General features: G+C 40.3%; 1 protein-coding gene across 1 annotated transcript in view; it reads right to left on the minus strand.

Moving 5' to 3' along the window:
* Positions 1 to 7,369: 7,369 nt before the first annotated feature.
* The window catches only part of CHP1 (calcineurin like EF-hand protein 1), a 41,759-nt gene continuing 27,619 nt past the window's right edge, over positions 7,370 to 21,509 (minus strand). The window contains exons 5-7 of the mRNA XM_001503472.6: positions 13,429 to 13,490; positions 9,495 to 9,617; positions 7,370 to 9,355 (exon numbers count right to left, since the gene is read on the minus strand). Coding sequence (XP_001503522.1) covers positions 9,302 to 9,355; positions 9,495 to 9,617; positions 13,429 to 13,490 — 239 coding nt within the window. The 3' untranslated portion in view covers positions 7,370 to 9,301. The remainder of the gene's footprint in view (positions 9,356 to 9,494; positions 9,618 to 13,428; positions 13,491 to 21,509) is intronic.

Raw genomic sequence — 21,509 nt, forward strand, 5'->3', positions numbered from 1 at the left:
TCACAATAGCATCAAAAAGAATAAAATACTTAGGAAAAATTTTAATAAACCAAGTCCAAGATTTATACACTGAAAACTACAAAACATGCTGAGAGAAATGAAGGAAGATCTAAATAAGTGGAGAGACTTACATGTTCATGGATTGTTAGACTTAATATTGTTAATGACAGTTCTCAAATTGATTAGATTCAATGCAATCCTTAACAAAATCCCAGCACTCTTTTTTTTTGGTAGAAACTGACAAGCTGATCCCAAAATGTATAGGAAATACAAAGGACCTAGAGTAGCTATGACGATTTTGAAAAAGAACAAAGTTGGAGGAATTACAATACTCAATTTCAAAACTGACTACAAAGCTACTATCACCAAGACAGTGAGTATTATCATGAGGATAGGCATGTAGAATCAATGGAACAGAATTCAGAGTCCAGAAAGAAACCCTTACATTTATGGTCAATTTTGGGCCAAGATGCCAAGATAATTCAATGGTGGAAGGATAGTCTCTTCAATCCAGGACATTGGCAAGGTTGATTGACATTTAGCTGGGTTACCAAAATATTAAAATACTTCCACACTTGCTTGAGAGGGGCCCTTGTCCCAAACCTAAGTTTCCCTCACTTGCCTCACTCTTTTACTCAGGACCCTCCCAGACTTATCCTCTACTCAGCAACTGAAGGGTTTACTGCCCAGCACAGTAGAGGATCTTCCGGGACTCTGCTCCAGCCCTACATTCTGACTGATCAGTGCAGCACCAGTTGTAAAATATTTTGAAAATCACTGCCAAATACAGGTGTTTTTCTTCCTGGGGCACAGGCAACAAGCAAAGAACCAAAAACAAAACCATAAAATAGTGTCAGCTGGGATATACAGACTACTTCTCATTTATTTCCTCTTAATTAAGTAACCACTCCCTCTTCATGTTTAAAAATTCCGCAGATATACCTGTGTGTGTCCCTAAAAACAAATACAAATACAAAACATTTTTGTAAAATACTGTTACATCTACTTGGAGAACCTAGTAATTATATTATGAATTAACAGGAAGGCATTCTAGATCATCTAGGTAAACCTCTGTTGTAATTTAGCAATTCTGCAAGATCCCTGACAAAAATGGTCATTGAAGATTTTACTTAAGCAATTCTGGCAACCAAGGGCTAGGGAGTGCATTAGTTGTGGGGATATCCGGTTCCTCATTTGAACAATTATACATAATTATTAGAAAATTCTTCCTTAGAATAAGATGGAATCTGTCAGCCTATCACTTCCATCCATCATTAATAAATCGTATAAAATACTTAGCATGTGTCAGGCACTCATATAATCCTCACAACAACTTATGAGGTTGGTAGTGTTACCATCATCATCATCGTGATCCTCATTTTACAGTTGAGAAAAAGGACACAGAAGGGTTATGTGAACTGCCTGAGTTCATGTGCCTGGTTAAGCGGCAGAACCAGAATGTGAACCCACCCAATCTGTTCCCAAACTCCATGCTCTTATTGACATTGAACTACCTAATTCTGTCCTCTAGTATAATAATATAGAGCCTTTCAAGAACAGGTCCTTAGCTATCTGGATATAGGTACTAAGTATCTGAATACAACTACTTTTTTTTTTGCTTTTCTCTAGGTTAAAGCCTCAGTTTCTACAACTGCCCGAGATAGTAAATTGCTCTGAACCCCTCACCATTTTGCTTCTTGGGAATACATTGTTTTGTCAATCTTGTTCTTAAAAGGTAATGGTCTTCAAACTTCTAATATCTTAAAATACACAGGGGTCTCTTGTGTTTCACCTCTCTTTTTAGCCTAAATACAGGAATTTACATTTATCCTTATTAAAAATCTAGATTGTTGGAGAGTGAAATAATTAAGAGCACGGACTCCGCAATCAGAGTTCCTCCTGGAGTTGAATCCATGCTCTACCACTAACTAGCTGTGTGACTTTTATCTTGGAAAAACTCATTTAGCTTCCCTGTGCCTTAATCCCCTCACCTATAAAATGGTGGTAATAACTGTACTTGCCTCCTAAGTTTGCTGTGAGGATTAGTGTTGACATCTGTCAAGCACACAGAACAGTGCCTTGCATACAGTAAATGCCATATAACTGTTAGCCGTTATTGATTGAACATAAACTATTAGGATAATTTAATTTCTATTCTTCTATGGAGGAACTATATTAACTACTTTTACGGCTTTATGTTATTTTAAAATATTAATGAACACCACTTTCATGCCTTTGTCTTTGGATCTTGACATGACTGGACTACTAAGAGAAAAGCCCATAGCATGGCATGGGAGATTTTCTTCAGCCCGACACTGACCTTTTATTTTAAACAGCTGTATTGAGATATCTCACATGCCATACAATTCACCCATTTGAAATGTACCAGTCAGTGGCTTTTAGTATATTCACAAACTTGTGCACCAGTCAACACAATTAATTTTAGAATCTTTTCATTACTCCAAAAAGAAACCCCACACCTCTAGCTGTCACTCCCCCATCCCCCATCCCTCCAGACCCTGGAATCATACAGCACTTGTCTTTTTGTGACTGGCTTATTTCACTTAGCATAATGTCCTCAAGCTTCATCTATGTTGTAGCACATGTCAGAACTGCCTTCCGTTTTAAGGCTGAATGATATTTCATTGCATGTATATACCACATTTTGTTTATTCATTCATGTGTTGATGCACATTAAGATTGTTTCCACCCTTGGCTCTTTTGATTGCTGCTGCTATGAACATGGTGTACAAACATCTCTTCAAGATCCTGCTTTCAATTCTTTTGGGTACATACCCCGAAGTGGAATTTCTGGATCATATAATAATTCTATTTTTAATTTTTTGGGGAACTGCCATACTGTTTTCCACAGCCACTGCACTTTCTTCCATTCCTACCAACAATGCACAAGGGTTCCATAATTGGATTGTCTTTTTATTATTGAGTCGTAATTTATATATTGTAGGTACAAGTCCCTTATGAGATGTATGATTTGCAAATATTTTCTCCCATTCTGTAGGTTGTCTTTTCACTTTCTTGATGGTGTCCTCTGAACTACAAAAGTTTTAAATTTTGATGAGGTCCAGTTTATCTATTTTTTATTTTGTTGTTTGTGCTTTTGGTGTCATATCTAAGAAAACTTGCCTAATCCAAGGTCTTGAAGATTTATGCCTGTATCTTCTTCTCTAAGTTTTATAGTTTTAGCTCTTACATTTAGATCTTTGATACTTTGAGTTATTTTTTGGTTTTAGTGTGAGGTAGGGGTCCAACTTCATTCTTTTGCATGAAGTTATACAATTGCCCCAGTTGTACCAAAAGACTACTGTTTCCCCCATTGGATTGTTTTGGCATCCTTGTTGAAGATCAGTTGACCACAAATGTGAGGGTTTATTTCTGGACTCACAATTCTAGTCCATTGCTCTATAGTCTATCCTTATGCCAGTATCACAGTGTCTTTATTACTGTAGCTTTGTAGTAAGTAAATTTGGGAATTGGCATGTGTGATTCCTCTAATTTTGTTCCTCTTTTTCAAGACTGTTGACACTGATCTTTTAGATTCTTGGTATACGGTTATTCAACTACCATCTTCAAATACATCAACTGTAATCCAACCCGATTTTCTCCGTCTTAACCATGTGAATACTATGAGAGACCCAGCCACATGCTTTGCTGAAATCAACAACATTGTGCCTATCTCACTGATCTGACATTCAAATTTAATAAGAGTTTGAAATAAGTGAAAGGAGCATAATTTGGCATATTTAATTCTTTGCTAAACACATCAACATCCTGGTGGTCATCAAATTCTTTCCCATGTCTTCACAAACCATGAAATGACACATTCTAAAATTCTGCTGGAGGGGCTGGCCCCGTGGCCTGGTGGTTAAGTTCAGTGCACTCCACTTTGGCAGCCCAGGTTTGCGGGTTTGGATCTACACCACTCATCAGCCATGCTGTGGCAGTGACTCACATACAAAATAGAGGAAGACTGGCACAGATGTTAGCACAGGGCAAATCTTCCTCAGCAAAAAAATCTAAATAAATAAGGGGATGGCCCCGTGGCACAGTGGTTAAGTTTGTGCGCTCTGCTTCAGCAACCCACAGTTTGCCAGTTTGGATCCTGGGTGTGGACCTACACATTGCTCATCAAGGCATGCTGTTAGCTCAGGGCCAATCTTCCTCACCAAAAATAAATTTACAAAATAATAGAATAAAATAATAAATAAATAAATTCTGCTAGGGAATAATGTCAAACAGATGAGTGGATCATTTCTGAAATCTGCCTTTCCCCCTTTTGTAAACTTTGCTACTATCTGCCTCTTTCTGTTCTCTAGCCATCTCCCAATATCTGATATCTCCATGATTACACAGCTACCAGAATTGACCCTGATCTCATGGGCATGGGCGAGCGAGGTGAGGAGTTCACAGAATGCAAAGTCATCTTTTACAAGCAAGCTTGTATGCTATTCCCAGGTTTGTGATTCTGGCTCCACATCGGCCACAAAGAGGCAGCAGGCAGCACAAAATACATTTAAAATTTAGCACATGCATTCTGCTAAAATTGAAAGTTTTTATTCAGAGATTGAGTCAGTTCTGAGAAAATGGTTAATAAAATAATGAAAATCTCCATGGCAGCTTTCTCCAAACTGACATTGCAGAGGATATTTTAATAACAGCTAGAAATTTGCTATTCTGCTGTTGGCAACTCCTAGCCTCAAGAAATTCAGCATCATGGAGAATAATGCTTTTTCTCTCCACAATCCGTAAGGTTGTTTGCAGATATAAGCCTCCAAGCCATGTCACCATTTTCCAAAGTGATAAAGAAAAAGATGAACATCTGTATAAAGTCAGACAGGAATCACTGGGGTCAACCAGACACAGAGTATTGAGTTACACGGGTACAGCCTGAATTACGTGCAGTAACATTTGATTTTTTTTTTGTATTATCAGGGATGTTTCACTTAAGTAAATTTCCATTTTACTGAAGCTTAAACCTATAAGCACCAGCACATTTTAGACCTTTTATTGATGACTTGAGGTCTTTTCTATAAACTCATGGTGCAATGCCTCCAGGATTAATGAACTGCTAAGGATTATTTGGTCTACACTTGAACGTCTACTGAATCATTTGGTTTTTCATATGGTCTCCTCGTCAGCTGCCCTTCTTGGTTGTCAACATACCCATTTCTAGCAGCATCCCTATAAATATAACTACTTCCATTTTGTTATGGGCTGGATGACCAAATCACCAAATTTAGTGGAATTTGTCAAAATTGTTTCTAAAGAAATGTGTGTTTTAGGGACTAAAACATTTTCTTGTGAATAAAACAATGAAACTCTGGTTAATGGTGCTTGATATATTGTAGCAGCCTAAAGACCTCTCATCAATTCTTACTTCTCCAGCCACATTATTCAGGTACTGTATATAACAATTCACCTACCTCATTCAGTTCTCAAATAGACTCCAAAGGGTGGGGGTAAGTGTCAAGACCATGTCTCCCAATAAAGTCTTGCTAGTTTTGATGAGATCCGAATCTGCTGCTTAGAAGACTGAAGAATATAGAGAAGAAGATTGAGTCTTGGCATCTCAAGACCAAGTCCTTGATCAACTTATACCTCAGGTAAAGATGTGAAGCCAGTTACTTACTCCATCTTGAAAGACATGAGACTCTTCATTGCTGTCTCCTCCCTTCCAGAGCTGTGAAGAAACAGCCTGCAGTACTTTACAAACTCACCAGGTAAATCTCCCATCACTGCTTGGTATAGAGGAAAAGAAAAAGAAAATCTCCCAATTGGAGTTTCTATTAAACTAGAGGTTAAACAGGTCTGTATTGGCAAATACCAACCATCTTTAGTTTGAATTGCTTGTCGACTCAAAGTTCAGCCAAAGTAATGTGAATTTAGGGAATTGCAGTCCATTAATGATGATCGCTTCCTTCCAAGCAATTCTGCTCACAGCGTTTGGGGAACAGGATAAATACTTGGTTTGTAGCATAAGAAATCCAGTTTGCAAAGATAGTCCTCTCTGAGGCATCTCTGCAGTAAATACTTGCTCTAAATCTCAGTCAACACAACCTATTCTAATAGTATTTTAAGTACAAAACTTGACAACATGATTCTAGAGTCAATTTGAAAAAACAGGTGACCATAAAGAACATTCTAAAAAGAACACTGAAGATAAAGGAGAGTAATTTGATTGCCTGGGGCACTGTGGCATTCATTTCTTTTGAAACCTATCAAAAGCTGTTAAGTATATGCCCAAACTTTGACCTAGTAATCCCACTTCCATACAATTTTTTCAAAGAAAAAAAGAATTATATGTAGAAAGGGATTCATTGTATCATTATTTTATAACAGAGAAAATTGGAAACAATAAGCAAACAAGGTAATGGTTAATAAATATTACATCAAGTTGGTAAAATGTTATGTAAACATTAATATAAACTAGGAAGAAACAGATAACATGGGAAAATATTACAATGTTAATTTTTTAAAGCTGATATAATCTCATGTTATGTTCCATTTATGTTCAAATATGTAATGCATAGATCAGAAGGGAGTAAGAAATAAATTTGGTTAAGGGGATTCTCCTCAAACTGTATTTAATGTTGTAATGTCTTTATAATTTTTTTTACGTATCAATTATGTTTTATCTCAGCCACAGACTGGTATACCTGTCGCCAAGGTCAGTAACATTAAGGTTCCTCCAAAACTGACTGCTTGGTCATTCCATCTATTTTTCACTTTCTCCAAATCCTAAAATTAGACTCAAAGCAAAGCAAAGCTGAAATACCATGCAAGTCATTTTGAATGGATTTTGGAGGCAGAGGGATGGGAAGAGAAGAGGATATCGTGTTAGAATTTACATGACTGATTCCAGCTATTACTGCTTTGAGTCCTGTGGCATGCCACTAAACCTGAAAATAAGAAGAGATGCTCATACCCTGCAGAGACTAAGCAGTCACTCAAGTCTGAAGATGTGAAAAGCCATGTAAGAATACCTGGGTACAGAATGTCATTGAGGCTGCATATTTGAGGGGGTGGACAACTTAATGATAAGCAATAGACAGATCCCCCGTTTTTAGGCCTTTTCTACATTTAAGGCACCAGGGAGTCAAGAACAGAAATGGAATCCTACCTGGAGTGAGGGAAGTGGCCGAGGCTGACAATGCCGTGTCCAGAGGCATGCAGTGCTGGCCCCTAAATGAATGCCCCCACCTCGTATGTCCAGGCAGCAGCCAAGCAGACCTGCATTTGACAGCAGAGACATAAACCTAAGTAAGGGAGACACTGTTTGTGATTTCAAACGTGAAGACGGGGACTGAGTTATATAAAATTCTTGTAAAACACGTGGACAAAATCAACCAAGTTATTTTATTTTAACCGCAAGTATTTATTGATGGATCAAAGAATACAATTTTAATGGAACAATAAGGCACAACTGTGGATTGAAACAGTTTACTATACAGCCAAAAGGAGGAAAAAGCCATAATCTTAGGAATTTTAAATATGCAAGTCAAGGAGCCTCTGAAGTACCTCTCTAACAGATCAGTGTCAGGTAAGTCTTCCCTTTTATACAATTCCTATATTACATCACTTGATCACAAAGTCAGACTGATACTTCATCAAGAATTCCTCGGTCATTTATACTTGAGTCATCCAGCCGGGCCACTCCTCTGGGCCCCACTCTTCCCAATCCCTTTGCAGTTTTTTTTTTTCAGCAATTCCCTTCCTAAAGTAATGTGTATACATCTCAGATAGCCTTCCAAAGCAAGGAAACAAGTAAGCGAGCAATAAGTCCCAGAAAATCAGCCAGGGCAGATATATGGATGGACAGACTCATAAAGACAGACATGAGGATGACAGCAGCCTGATTCAACGAGGTCTACAGTGAGCTGACTTGGGCAGAGAAGTTGCTCTGGCTCATGCAAAGGCCTGTAATGCCACCTCAGGTTGTACAACCAGTGCCAGACCCCTTGTTTCTAAGGGGTTAGCAGTGGTCCACGAGAGGAGCTAGGAAGTCAGTGTGACCAGGCAGCTGATGGTACAATACATTCAATGCTTTGGACCTGTATTAGGAGCTGACTATGGCTTCCACCATGAACATCTGCCAAGTGCAAAATTCACAGAGAATTTTGTGCAAAACTTCAAGACACTGAGGACAATCTTTAAATCTCTTGGGCTGGGCTAAGTTAGGCACTTCCATAACACTAATCTTTCTACGTGGAAATGTGAAGTGAAAACTAGTCCAGGGCAGTAACACTGAGGCATAAACCATGCTGCAGAGGTGGGAATACACGAGGCTTTTAGGTGCCCAGCCTCCTTGTTCAAAAAGCCATGAGAAAGTCCCCAAGCATATTGTCAGAGCAGCCATTCTGGTGGTGATGGTGTCCCCAAACTAGGCAAACCTGCAGGCACATGGCTATTTGCTGAAGAGTCAACACGGTCCTAACAAGAGTAGCCACGTGGGTATGTATGTTGAGAATCAGAGGCCAGAGGTAGAGCGACCTGGGCAAGCCACCTTGAAGACTTGGCTCCGCACCTCTCACCAAGGCCACCACCGTTCAAGAAGAGCCTCTCCAACCAACAGCCCTTTGATGACACAGCAGAGTGCCAGGGACCAAGAGATGGTCACATTCTTCTGAGAGAAGTGTTGCTTACTGAAAAGCTCCTGGAGAGGCAACATCCCAGACACCCATTTAAGAGTAAAGGTTGATAAAAATTGCCAGACCACCGAACTATCCTGCCAAGTCAGAAGTACATTTAACAGGCATAGCTTGGGTTGCCAAGTAGAACAGAGGGGACTGAAGCTTAATAAAAAGCAGGGAGACTGAAAGACTAAGTGAATGGTATGTTGGGTGAAAGAGAAGTAGGAGGCAAAGGACGTATAAAAAAGGACGAAGGAGCATGCCGAAGCCCCGCTGGAGGGAAGGCAGCATGGCTAGTCCACACCCTGTGAGAGAGCTCTGCTGGCTGGTTCTTGGCATGATTCCCTCTCTCCCCTTCTCAGCTTGGATGGACGTGTGGCATTCAGCAGCAGACCAGGGGGAGATGATACTGAGAAATGGAGATAACCAGCAAATGATACGCAACAGAAACAGACAGAATGTACCCTTCTATAATGCCCTGTTTATACAGCAAAGGCAGGTCTGTGTGGACGGAGCAAACTGGGGCCGTCATGCAACAGCAGTAGTACTTGGGGAGAAGGGAATGATGGGTGGAGGTGGGGCTGGTGGACAGGAGGACTCTCGAGTTCCAGTTCTTAAATACTAGAGAGCAAGAACAGTTTGGTCTCAGTCCTTTAGTGAAGAAATCGGATGCTCATTTTCTGTTCTACATCCACCTTCTCCAAAACCTGGAAAAAGAAACCCAGTTACAGTTATGAAAGTCACAACAGGTGATACTGTCCCAAGCTCTTCTTTGAATAATGTTTTTCTCCCTCCCTCTTGTGCAGTAGAATTTAACTTTTTCAGGCCAAAAGGTGACTGACTGACCTTAACAAATTCTGTGAAAGATATGGCGCTGTCCCCATCCTGATCAGCCTCCTGGATGGTCCTGTCTGCAATGCTGCCCAGCTGCTCATCTGAGATATTCACTCCGACCATCATTCGTAGCACCTGCAGGACCAAGAGCCAGGAATTATAGGAGACTTGGGGGTCAGGGAGGCTCTTTTATTAAGATTAAAGATAAAGCCACTTACACCCTCTTTCCCTTTGATGTCCTTAAATATAACAGCCAGAAAGCTGAAACCCTTATCTTTTCCTCTGGGCCATTCTAGGCAATGATGTGATCAGAACTCTCTGGCAAGGTCATTGGAGAAAGACAAAGCCTCACTGGGGTCATCAGATAAGAAGGCAAAGCCTCAGTGCATTTTGCTCTTCCCCATTCTTTCTGCCTGGAATGTAGATATGATGCCTGGTGGTACAGCAGCCATTCTGGGACTGTGAGGTAAAAGTCCTATGTGCTACCGATACCAGAGAAAGAATATAGAAGAAGCCTGCTTCCTGGACATCATTAGGTACTGTACCCACCTGGACAGTCTATCCCCAGACTTCTTGTTGCACGAGGCAAACTAGTTCCTTATCAGTTTAAGTCAGTTCAGTTTTGTAGGGCTTTCTGGAATCCTATTTGAGTGCAGTCCTCTTTGAGGTGGGGCATGAACCCAGCTATTCCAAGAGTATGGCCAAGAAACATAAAGATCCTTGACGGATTAAATATTAAATCTCCCTTTTTAGAAAAATAACAAGCATATTTAAAGGGCTGTGAAAACTGTAGTAAAGAGAATTTAACACTGTTTCACCAAATTTCTCTCAAACATAACAAAGAACCCCCACCCCCATCATTCTGCTAACATCTTTAGGGCATGAATACACCTTGGTGATATGACCCTTAGACACTGTGAGGCGGGGGCCGGGTGCCTTACGATGCCTCGCCTCCCTGTGGCCAGCACCTCTGCCTTCAAAGGCCAGGGCGGAGCCCTCCCACAGGGAAGGAGGGCTGGAGCCCAGCTGCTCCTTTACATCCTTCTCCAGTCTCACGAAATGGAGCTTCAAGAAGCAGATTACAGGATTTTCTCAAAAGAAAAAAAGAGCTGAAATGTTGATTTGCATCAACACCAGTTCTTTCTTTTCACAAATCAATTCTTGAAAATTGGAAGTTGTACATTTTGGGTACAAATGTACACACGATGAAGGATTAATAAAAAGAGGCAATACTAACGAAAATCATAAATGGCCAAGCCATTTGCCATCTTCCCTGACTGTGTGTGGCCAACTGGACAACTCCATCCGAAACAGCAGCTTCTTCCGTTCTCAGTCCAGTTATTCTCCGACGTGTGTTATTTTTAGAATTATAGAATTGAGCTGTGCATGTGTGCTGAATGTGTATGGGGCGTGGGGAGAGGAGTGGTGGTGTCTTAAAAATCCCTCATCCAGTCCGTTATTGAGGACATGAGGGTCCAGAAGTGGCCTGATACAGGTCCCAGCAACCAGTGGCCCGAGCTGTGGGCCCAGGCCTCCATGCCCAGCTAGTGCTCTTTCCACCTTTCTGCGGTGTCACTTATGGTTCCAGCTGCAAGTTTATTAGCAAATGGGACTTTCATTATTACTATTTTTTAATGTCTGGTGAGGTTTCCTGTATATACCCTTTATCAATTTAAGAAAGCTCCCTTCTAGCTCTGTTTTTCCAAGACATTTTTTTTTTTTTAAAGATTTTATTTTTTTCCTTTTTCTCCCCAAAGCCCCCCGGTACATAGTTGTGTATTCTTTGTTGTGGGTCCTTCTAGTTGTGGCATGTGGGACGCCACCTCAGCGTGGTTTGATGAGCAGTGCCATGTCCGCGCCCAGGATTCGAACCAACGAAACACTGGGCCACCTGCAGCGGAGCGTGCGAACTTAACCACTCGGCCACGGGGCCAGCCCCCAAGACTTTTTTTTTTTTTGCTGAGGAAGATTCACCCTGAGCTAACATCTGTGCCAATCTTCCTCTATTGTGTATGTGGCTCAACATCACAGCAGGGCCGCTGATGAGTGGGTGTAGGTCTGCACCTGGGAACCGAATCCAGGCTGCCAAAGTAGAGCATGCCAAACTTAACCACTAGGCCATGGAGCTGGCCCCTAAGACTTTTATTTTTAAATCATAAATGGATGATGAATTTTTTCTATGGGCAAAAACATTCAGTTTTTCTTTATCTGTTAACATGGCAAAATCTGATTTTCTAATTTTAAGCCAACTTTGAATTCCTCGTATAAACCCACTTTGGCTATAATATAGTATCCTTTTTGTATATTGCTGGATTCAGCATGTTAATATTTTGTTTAGGATTTTAACATCTATGTAAATGAAAGAGATGGAGCTGTAATTTTCTTTTCTTGTACAGTCTTTACAAGGTTTTCATGTCAAAGTTATGTTGGCCTCGTAAAATGAGTATAGCAACTATGCTGAAGTGTAACTGATATACAATAAACTGTACATATATAAAATGTACACGTGTGACATGTGTACACACCTGTAAATCCATCACCACAGTCAAGATAAGGAACACATGCATCACCCCCAGAAGTTCAACCAGGATCTTTTACAAAAATCACAATAGAAAAACGTGACCACTCAGCCTTTCCTTAGGATAAACTCACCACAAACTTTTTAACAGCCACTGAATAGTTAAGAACTGCATAATACCAAAGATTTCAGAGATGGCAGCGTCTAGAAAGGTAAACCCTGTTCTCTTCGCACTCTGGTAAGATGTTCACATCCTCTTCTTGCTAGGATAAAACTAGTTCTCTGACACCTCAGCAGTCCAGGAGCACATCTGTCCTCAAGTCATTCTGGGCCTGAGGAACACTCTAGTGACACCGACTGGCACTCTGGCCATACGATCTCCTCCCCACTCCATGCCTGGGGCTTTTTATCCTAATAACAGAAAATAAATCAACCCTCCACCCCAAAAAGATCTTTCTGAAAGTCAGATCTGGGCCAGAGGATGAAAAGAGGCAACTAGAGGGTGGCTGCCTCTACGTTTTCTCTTCAGAACTCAGAAAACCATACGGAACTATTTTATGTAAAGTAGATTCTTCTCACTGAAGAAAGATATCCCCAACTCTAAAGCAAAGGACACTAACACAGACCTGCAGACTGTTTTGGGTTTTGCTCAGACATGGAAATGTAGGAATACCTTGGGATGGTCCTTAATCTGCCCTGGGTAATCTTCAACTTAGAAGACTTCTCAAGATACGGAATGAGTTCGGATTTACTTCAGGGTGAGTGGAAACCACTTTACTTTTTAGGAGTATCTTGAATTAGGGAAATCTCCCCATGGAAATTTCCCATGAATGTGTTAGCCTCCTAGGGTCCTCCAGGTTCATAAATATTAAGAAAAGAAAAGAAAAAAGGAGTATTTTCTCCCCTCCTCAACTTGTATTTAGGGAAGTGAGGGAGGGGAAGAAGAGAAGGGCGATGCTAACAGGATGAAATGCCAGTCTCTGCTAGTAGGAGGACAGGAGTTGTCCCTGGGGAGCAACGAAAGACAGCGAGCAGTCAGCTCAGCGACACCGGCCCAGAAGCAGTTCCTTGACTCTTACGTCAAGCCCAACAGACAAAACAGTAGCATCTACCTAAGCGTCATCAGAATTACCTGGTTGCCAATAAGCTGATTTGACAATAACTGAACTATTTGATCTAAACCATCTTGCATATTTTAGCTCTGCCAGTCAGCACCTAAAAGACATGTGGTTAGCTTTCAAACATTGGAGACATCTGCCTGCCAGAACTCAATGAGCCATTTCAAGTTTCCCAAGGTCATCTGCTCTGCCTTATGTCTAGGATAGGACTCTGCACACAGCAGGTGTTAAATAAATGCTTCCCACCCACAAGAACAGGCAGGCAGAGCCCAAACACAAGTTATTGCCGTGCATGAGTTCTCCCACATACCTGTAACAGCTCATCGCGGGAAATCTTGTCATCTTTATCCAAATCATATAGTCGAAAAGCAACTGGTAGGGAAAAACAAGAAGTTAGTAGAAATTTAGTAGTGTTTTGCCCCTTCTCAAGGAACTAAATATGTAAAGGACACTAGACAGAAAACTGACACTGAATTAATAGTTTTTCCAAGAGCAACTACCATTACTTGTAGAACTTTCAAAGACACAGTAACATTTAAGAAATCGAGATGCATGTCATAATTAACGGCATCTCAGCTTTGAAGAAATATAGCCCCTCTTTGGACAAATCAGAAAACCTAATAGAAAAGGAAAACCTGAATGTCCTTTTTCTTACCTTAGAATGTTTTTTTTTTTAAAACAGCAACCCATAAGTGGTCTGTAAATTAGGCCATCTCACACAATCCATCAAGTCTGCTGTGCACCACACGGGGGCACAGACGAAAGGAGCCCTCCAGGCACCCAACAGCTGACTACACAAAGTATCGCTTGGGAAAATAGCCACTTTGGCAAATTCGTTCTAAATTTCAAATAATTCTCTACCCCTTGGGAGTCCTGAAGGTAAAAGAATTTCAGTTTCAAGTAAAAATGCCAAGAATCTGATGGCCTCCTGCCCTTACCATGTTTTTCTCTCTTTAACAATAGATAAGTCTTCTAGAAACTAGGATATATAAGAGAGAGAGTTCAGAAGAGCAGAAATCCTTCAGACGGTGCCAGGTTGCTGAAGGGCTGCCAAGTGAATAGTGTGATTACACAGTGATTTTACAGGCCCTGTGAGACACTGTCACACAGACGAAGTGACTGTCTTATAATTACTGCTGAATTTAGTGTGGTTTGGGGGCTCTGGATCACTTCAAGTATGCACTAAGATTTTTGGCTTTCAGTAAGGTGCTGCAAATTACTAAAAGGCCAAAATCCACTGTTTGGAGCTATTAAGAGACACAGACTTAGATCTTGTCCTGAGGAGCTCACGATCTAGTAGAGGAGAGCAACACACACCACTCACGCTAACGCAGTCTAAATGCTCCCATCCATCTGAAACGCTGGGGACAAAGCGTATGGCAGATACGCCTTTCTGGTTCAAGTAACATTTGAACAAGGTCTTGAAAGACAAACACATCTGACGAGGGTGGCATTTCAGAGCTAATATTAGGTACAAGGGCAAGAGAACATGGATGAATATCTAAGAGTTTCAACGTCACCCCTGCTTCCCCTACCCCCCAAAAAAGGGGTGAGTCCACCAAAAGTCCAAGTAAAAATTTCAGAAAAATCTAATTTACTCTTTGTAAGATACATACTAGAATTCTGGAGGGGGGAGTAACTGGGTGAGACTTTCTCTGATGTTTGTCTGTTCTCTTTAATTTGGTTAGTTGAGTATCTGTACAAAATCTGAGAATTCATATGCTTAGGTTTGAATTCCAAGGGAAAGGAGACAAGGATCCTAAATGTTCCTCACATAATATGTGTTTAATATATTCCCCAAATTAAACACACACACATATATACACACGCACACTTCTGCATATGCTGTCATCTTTCTAAAACACCATAACATGTGTTATCTACCAAGCCATCTTTAGAATGATTTCGGGATAGAAATCTGTTTGCTATAGAAGCCATAAATATCTGTTTCTGAATTTCTTAATTGGGTAACTGGAATAAACACTTACATCCCTTTCTGCCAAAGTATTTACAGAAGCTTCAACTGCTAATTCTTGAAACCCAGCTGCCATGGGCTCAATGTTTGTGTTTCCCCAAAATTCCTATGTTAGAACCCTAACCCCCAACGTGATGCCATTAGGAGGTAGGGCCTTTGGGAGGTAATCAGGGTTAGATTAGGTCATGAGGGTAGGACCCTTATAAACAGAGAGACAGGAGAGCTCTGCCCCTGCTCCCTTTCTGTCTCCACCTCCCTCCCCATGTGAGGATACAGCAAGAAGGCTGTCTGTGAACCTCACCAAGAACCCCACCACGCTGGCACCCTGATCTCAGACTTCCAGTCGCCAGGACTGTGGGAGATGACTGTTGTTTAAGCCACCGAGTCTGTGGCATTCTGTTGTAGCAGCCTGAGCAGACTGACACAGCAGCAGAGGGCTAATTACAGACATCACCGATAGGACCTTCTGGAAAACACTGTAGCAATGGCAGGTTTTTCTTAACTGACTTGGATTCCTGTCAATCAGCTCTGGCTCTGAACCAGCAGAAACATTTTTCCCAAGATAATGAATGGTCAAATGCACAAATGACTAAGCCATTTTGCTAGGTTCTCTCTCTACTTCCTGTCCTCCGCTCCTCATTCTAGAGCCTATGACTTGGACTCTCAGTCTCCAGTCTCACATCTCCAGTTCCCTAGCTTTAAATGCCATCTCATGCTGATGACTCCCAAATATGCATCTCCAGCTTGGACCCGTCCCCTGAGCTCCTGACACTGACGTCAGAGCAATACAGTACCGTGGTTAAGAAGCTGGCTCTGACGCTTACCAGCTATGTGAACGTGAGCAAGTTACAGAACCTCTCTGTGCCTCAGTTGCCAGAGAGGTACAAAACAGGAATAAAAGAATCCACCTCACAGGCTTGTGAGGACTGAATGAGTTAGTACACGAAGGGCACTTTAAACAGTGCCTGGCACACAGTAAGAGCTCAATCAATGTCTTCTATCTGCCATCACCTCTCTGCCCTCCTCTCAAACCACTCACTTCATTCTCAATAATACTTCTTTGTTCTCTGAATACACGAAGTACTCATTTTTACCCAGGGCCTAATCTACACCAGGTGTTCCCTCTGCCTAGCGCTCTCCTTTTCTTTGCACGCTGGCTCATTCTTGGCTCAAATTTCAGCTCCTCAGAGAGGTTTTCACTGACCACTCTTTCTAAAGCAGTGACAGACCCCATCACTTTCTCATCTCACCTTATTCATTGCCTTCACAGAACTTGCCGTGATCATAAATCTTGTCTATTCATTTGTCTTTTTCCATATAATCTGTTCCCCTTATTAGATCATAAGCTCTGTGAAAGGAAAGACCTTATCTGATTTATACACCACTGTGTCCTGGGCCTAAACCAGTGCCTGGCCTATAGTAGTTGCTCAAACATTTGCTCGATGAAAGACCAAATCGATGATCTCAATCAAACCTTTACTTTTCAATTACTCTTTCTTCTTCTTTCCTAAAAAAGTTGTGGTAAAATATACATAACATAAAATTTACCATTTTAACCATTTCTAAGTATACAGGGTAAGTATTTTCATATTGTTGTGTAATCATCACCACCATCCATCTCCAGAACTTTTTCATCTTCTCAAACTGAAACTCTGACCCATTAAACAATAACTCCCCATTTTCCCCTGCCCCTAGCAACTTTCCCTCTATGAATCTGACTACTCTAGGAACCTCACGCAAGAGGAATCAAACACTATTTATCCTTTTGTGTCTGGCTAATTTTATTTAGCATACAAGTAGATTCATCCATGTTGTAGCAAATGTCAGAATTTCCTTTTTTAAGGCTGAGTAATATTCCATTGTATGCACAGATCACATGTTGTATATCCATTCATCTGTCCACGGCCACTTGGGTTCCTTCCACCTTTTGGCTATTATGAATAATGCCGCTCACTGTTTCTTCTTGGCTACTCTCCCAAATTCCACTTCACCAATATTCTTCACCATCCAAAAGAAAAAAAAAATCTTCATGCAGACTCATTTTCCACATCATTCATTATGTGTTATAAAAAACTTAAAAACCATTTATGAGGACAATTAGAACATCGAAAGGGAGGCTTATAGACCTCTTCCTTACATACCATGCCCTGGAGCACACTAAGATGGGTTGTACCTTTGGCACAAGACATTATAACCTCACTGATCCCAGGAGGAGAGCAATAAGGAATCCTTCCCGGGACACAAACAGAGCATTAGTACTAGGTGTCCTTGGACCTGTGCCTACCTAGGTACAGTTCAGCCATGCTTGTTGTCCTTGACATTCTTTCACTGTGGCATAAAAAAGAAACAGGACAGAGTGTCCTCTCAGAGTTCCTGAAGAGACTATTTTATGCAGAAGATGGACCATAAACAAATTTGGTTCCAGAAGCCTGTATTTGTTAAGTAACAACATTGCTGAAAGAAGGTAAATGTGCCTTAGTGGCAAATGTGTTGCTGGATGTACAATGCTCAGTTGCTCTCAGTCTACAACAAGAGGCACCATCTCGCTGCTTCCATAGCTCTGTAGGAAATTCAGAGAAAACCAATATATAGATAGAGAAGCAGACATCCAGGGCTCCTCCTGTAGCTTTGGTTTCACTAGTCTAAGTACACGAATGAGATCCCAACATATAAACTGCCAACAGAATTCTAATTCATTTTCAGCTTCCTGTAAAAGTTGATCTGAAAGCCAAGACTAAAGTAATGGTAAAAACCATGCATAACTTGCATAGCACTTTACTATTATTCTATCTCATCCTAAAGTCTGCCATTGCTGTGGCATTCAGACCTTCTCCCTTCCTAACAGAGAATCTCATCCACAGCTTCAGGAAGGGATTCTGTCTCTCTCTCCACCGTCAGATGTGAACAGGGAAGCACATAGCCCAAGTGACGCTGAAAGCCATCACGTGACCATGAGGAGCTATGCCTCTGGATGAAGCAGATGCTAAGGATGGCAGAGCAGAGCAATAGCAAAAACCCAGGTCCCTGACAATACAATCAACCCTGACACTTGCCTCAGCTGACTTGTTAAGTGAGCAAATAGGTTTCTTTATTGTTGAAGACACATGAGTTAGCTGATGGCCTCCTAACTGATACACCAAGTCACTACCAAATCCACTCATGCTATCTGGAATATTTTCTTTAGGGTCAGTGTGAATTAATGCACTGAGACCACAGCAATTTATAAAGGAAATGGACTACAAGGAAAGGCCTCTATAGATGTGTTGCATAAAATACAGTAGTCCCCCCTTATCTGTGGGGAATATGTTCCAAGACTCCCAGTGGATGCCAGAAACCATAGAGAGTACTAAACTCTATATATACTATGGTTTTTTTCCTATACATACATACCAATGATAAAGTTTAATTTATAAATTAGGCACAGTAAGAGATTAACAATAACAACTTCTCTTTGGCATATCCAAATTTCCAGCATCACTAGTCTTGTGCTTTGGGTCCATTATTAAGTAAAATAAAGGTTATGTGAGCACAAGCACTGCGATACCATGATAGTTAATCTGATAACCTGATAAACAAGAGGGCTACTAAGCGACTAAGGGTGGGTAGGGTATACAGCATGGATATGCTAGACAAAGAGATGATTCATGTCCTGGGTGGAACAGTGGAGCAGGATGGTGAAAGATCTCATCATCTATTCAGAATGGTGCGAAATTTAAAACTTACGAATTGTTTATTTCTGGAATTTTCCATTTAATATTTTCAGACTGAGGGTGACCTCAGGTAACTGAAACCATGGAAAGTGAAACCATGTATAAGAGGCGACTACTGTACCTGGATCAAGCCAAGAGAATACAAAGATAAATAAGTATAATTTTTTTCTTTTCTATTAACTGCCTGCTGATTGAAAGGTCTATTGTGCAGAAATTTTAAAAAACTACAAGGGGTTCAATTTACTTACTACTTTTCCTGCTGAGGGCATACAATGGAGAAAAGAAAGTCTTTTCAACAAACGGTGCTTGGAAAACTGGCAAGCCACATGTAAAAGAATAAAAATTGACCATTCTTTTTCACCATTCACAAAAATAAACTCAAAATGGATCAAAGACCTAAAGGTAAGACCTGAAACCATAAGGCTTCTAGAAGAAAATATAGGCAGTACACTCTTTGACATCAGTATTAAAAGGAACTTTTTGGACACCATGTCTTCTCAGACAAGGGGAACAATAGAAAGAATAAACAAATAGGATTTCATCAGACTAAAGAGCTTCTTCAAGGCAATGGAAAACAGGATTGAAACAAAAAAACAACCCACTAACTGGGAAAAAATATTTGCTAGTCATATATCCAACAAAGGGTTAATCTCCATAATATGTAAAGAACTCACACAACTCAACAACAAAAGATCAAACAACCTGATCAAAAAATGGGCAGGAGACATGAACAGACATTTCTCCAAAGAAGATATATGGATGGCCAATAGGCACATGAAAAGATGTTCATCATCACTGATCATCAGGGAAATGCAAATCAAAACTATACTAAGATATCACCTTATACCCATTAGAATGGCAAAAATAACCAAAACAAAAAATAACAAATGTTGGAGAGGTTGTGGAGAAAAGGGAACCCTCATACACTGCTCGTGGGAATGCAAACTGGTGCAGCCACTATGGAAAACAGTATGGAGATTTCTCAAAAAATTAAAAATAGAAATACCATATGACCCAGTCATCCCACTGCTAGGTATCTATCCAAAGAGCTTGAAGTCAGCAATTCCAAAAGCACCCCTATGTTCATTGCAGCATTATTTACAATAGCCAAGACGTGGAACCAACCTAAGTGCCTATCGACTGATGACTGGATAAAGAAGATATGGTATATATATAATGGAATACTACTCAGCCATAAAAAAGGATAAAATCGTCCCATTCACAACAATATGGATGGACCTTCAGGGAATTCTGTTAAGTGAAATAAGCCAGATAGAGGAGGACAATCTCTGTATGGCTCCACTCATATGTGGAAGTTAAACATGTAGACAAAGAGAACAGATTAGTGGCTACCAGGGGAAAGGGGGATGGGGAGTGGGCACAAAGGGTGAAGGGTTGCACCTACAACACGACTGACAAACAATAATGTACAACTGAAATTTCACAAGATTGTAAACTAACATAAACTCAATAAAAATTAACTAAAAAAGAAAACTATAAGGGGTTCAATTTACTTACTACTTTTCCTTTTTTTTTTTATCTTGCTAAAATACACATAAAATTTACCACCGTAACTATTTTTAAGTGTACAGTTCAGTAGTATTAAATATATTCACATTGTTGTGCGACCATCACCACCATCCATCCCCATAACTCTCTTCATCTTATAAAGCTGAAACTCTATACCAACTAAATAATAACTCTGCATTCTCCCCTCCCCCATCCCTGGCAACCACCATTATACTTCTGTCTTATGATTTTTGACTACTCTAAGTACCTCATATAAGTGGAGTCATTCAGTTTTTGTCTTTTTGTGACTGGCATAATGTCCTCAAGGTTCATCCATGTTGTAGCATGTGTCAGAACTTCCTTTTCAAGGCTGAATAATATTCCACAATATGTATATACTACATTTTGCTTATCCATTCATTGATAGACACTTGGGTTGCTTTCTCGTTTTAGCTACTGTGAATAATGCTATCATCTTGGGTGTACAAATATCTCTTTGAGACCTTGCTTTTAGTTCTTTTGGGTACATAGCCAGAGGTGGAGTTGCTAGATCATATGGTAACTCTATTTTTAATATTTTGGGGAACCACCATACTGTTTTCCACAGGGGCTGTACCACTGAAGACTGTTTTGGCTATTCGAGGTTTCCTGAGATTCCATATGAATTTTAGGATAGGTTTTTCTATTTCTGCAATAAATGCCATTGGGATTTTGATAGGGATTGCACTGAATCTGTAGATTGCTTTGGGTATTAAGTATTAAAACAACTTTGTGATACAGTAATAACTTCTTTACTACACATTAAATTACAAGATGTAATACTGGATCAAAGAACTATCATAATTTTGAACCAGTGATGAGCACAAATGACAAACTGAGATATCTGTAACAACTGTAATGTGAAATAAAAATGTCTGATTTCTATCGGTGTCAAACAAAAGCTTCATGACATTGGATTTGGCAATGATTTCTTGGACATGACACCAAAGGCACAGGTAACAGAAGGAAAAATACGGAAATTGGACTTCATGAAAATTAAAAACTTCTTGCATCAAAAGACACTATCTATTGAGTAAAAAGGCAACTCACAGAATGGGAGAAAATATTGTCAGATCATATATCTGATTAGAGATTAATACCCAGGATATATAGAGAACTCTTAAAACTCAACAACAAAAAGACAAACAACCCAATTCA

This window comes from Equus caballus, chromosome 1 (assembly GCF_041296265.1).
Source record: "Equus caballus isolate H_3958 breed thoroughbred chromosome 1, TB-T2T, whole genome shotgun sequence".
Lineage (NCBI taxonomy): Eukaryota > Metazoa > Chordata > Mammalia > Perissodactyla > Equidae > Equus > Equus caballus.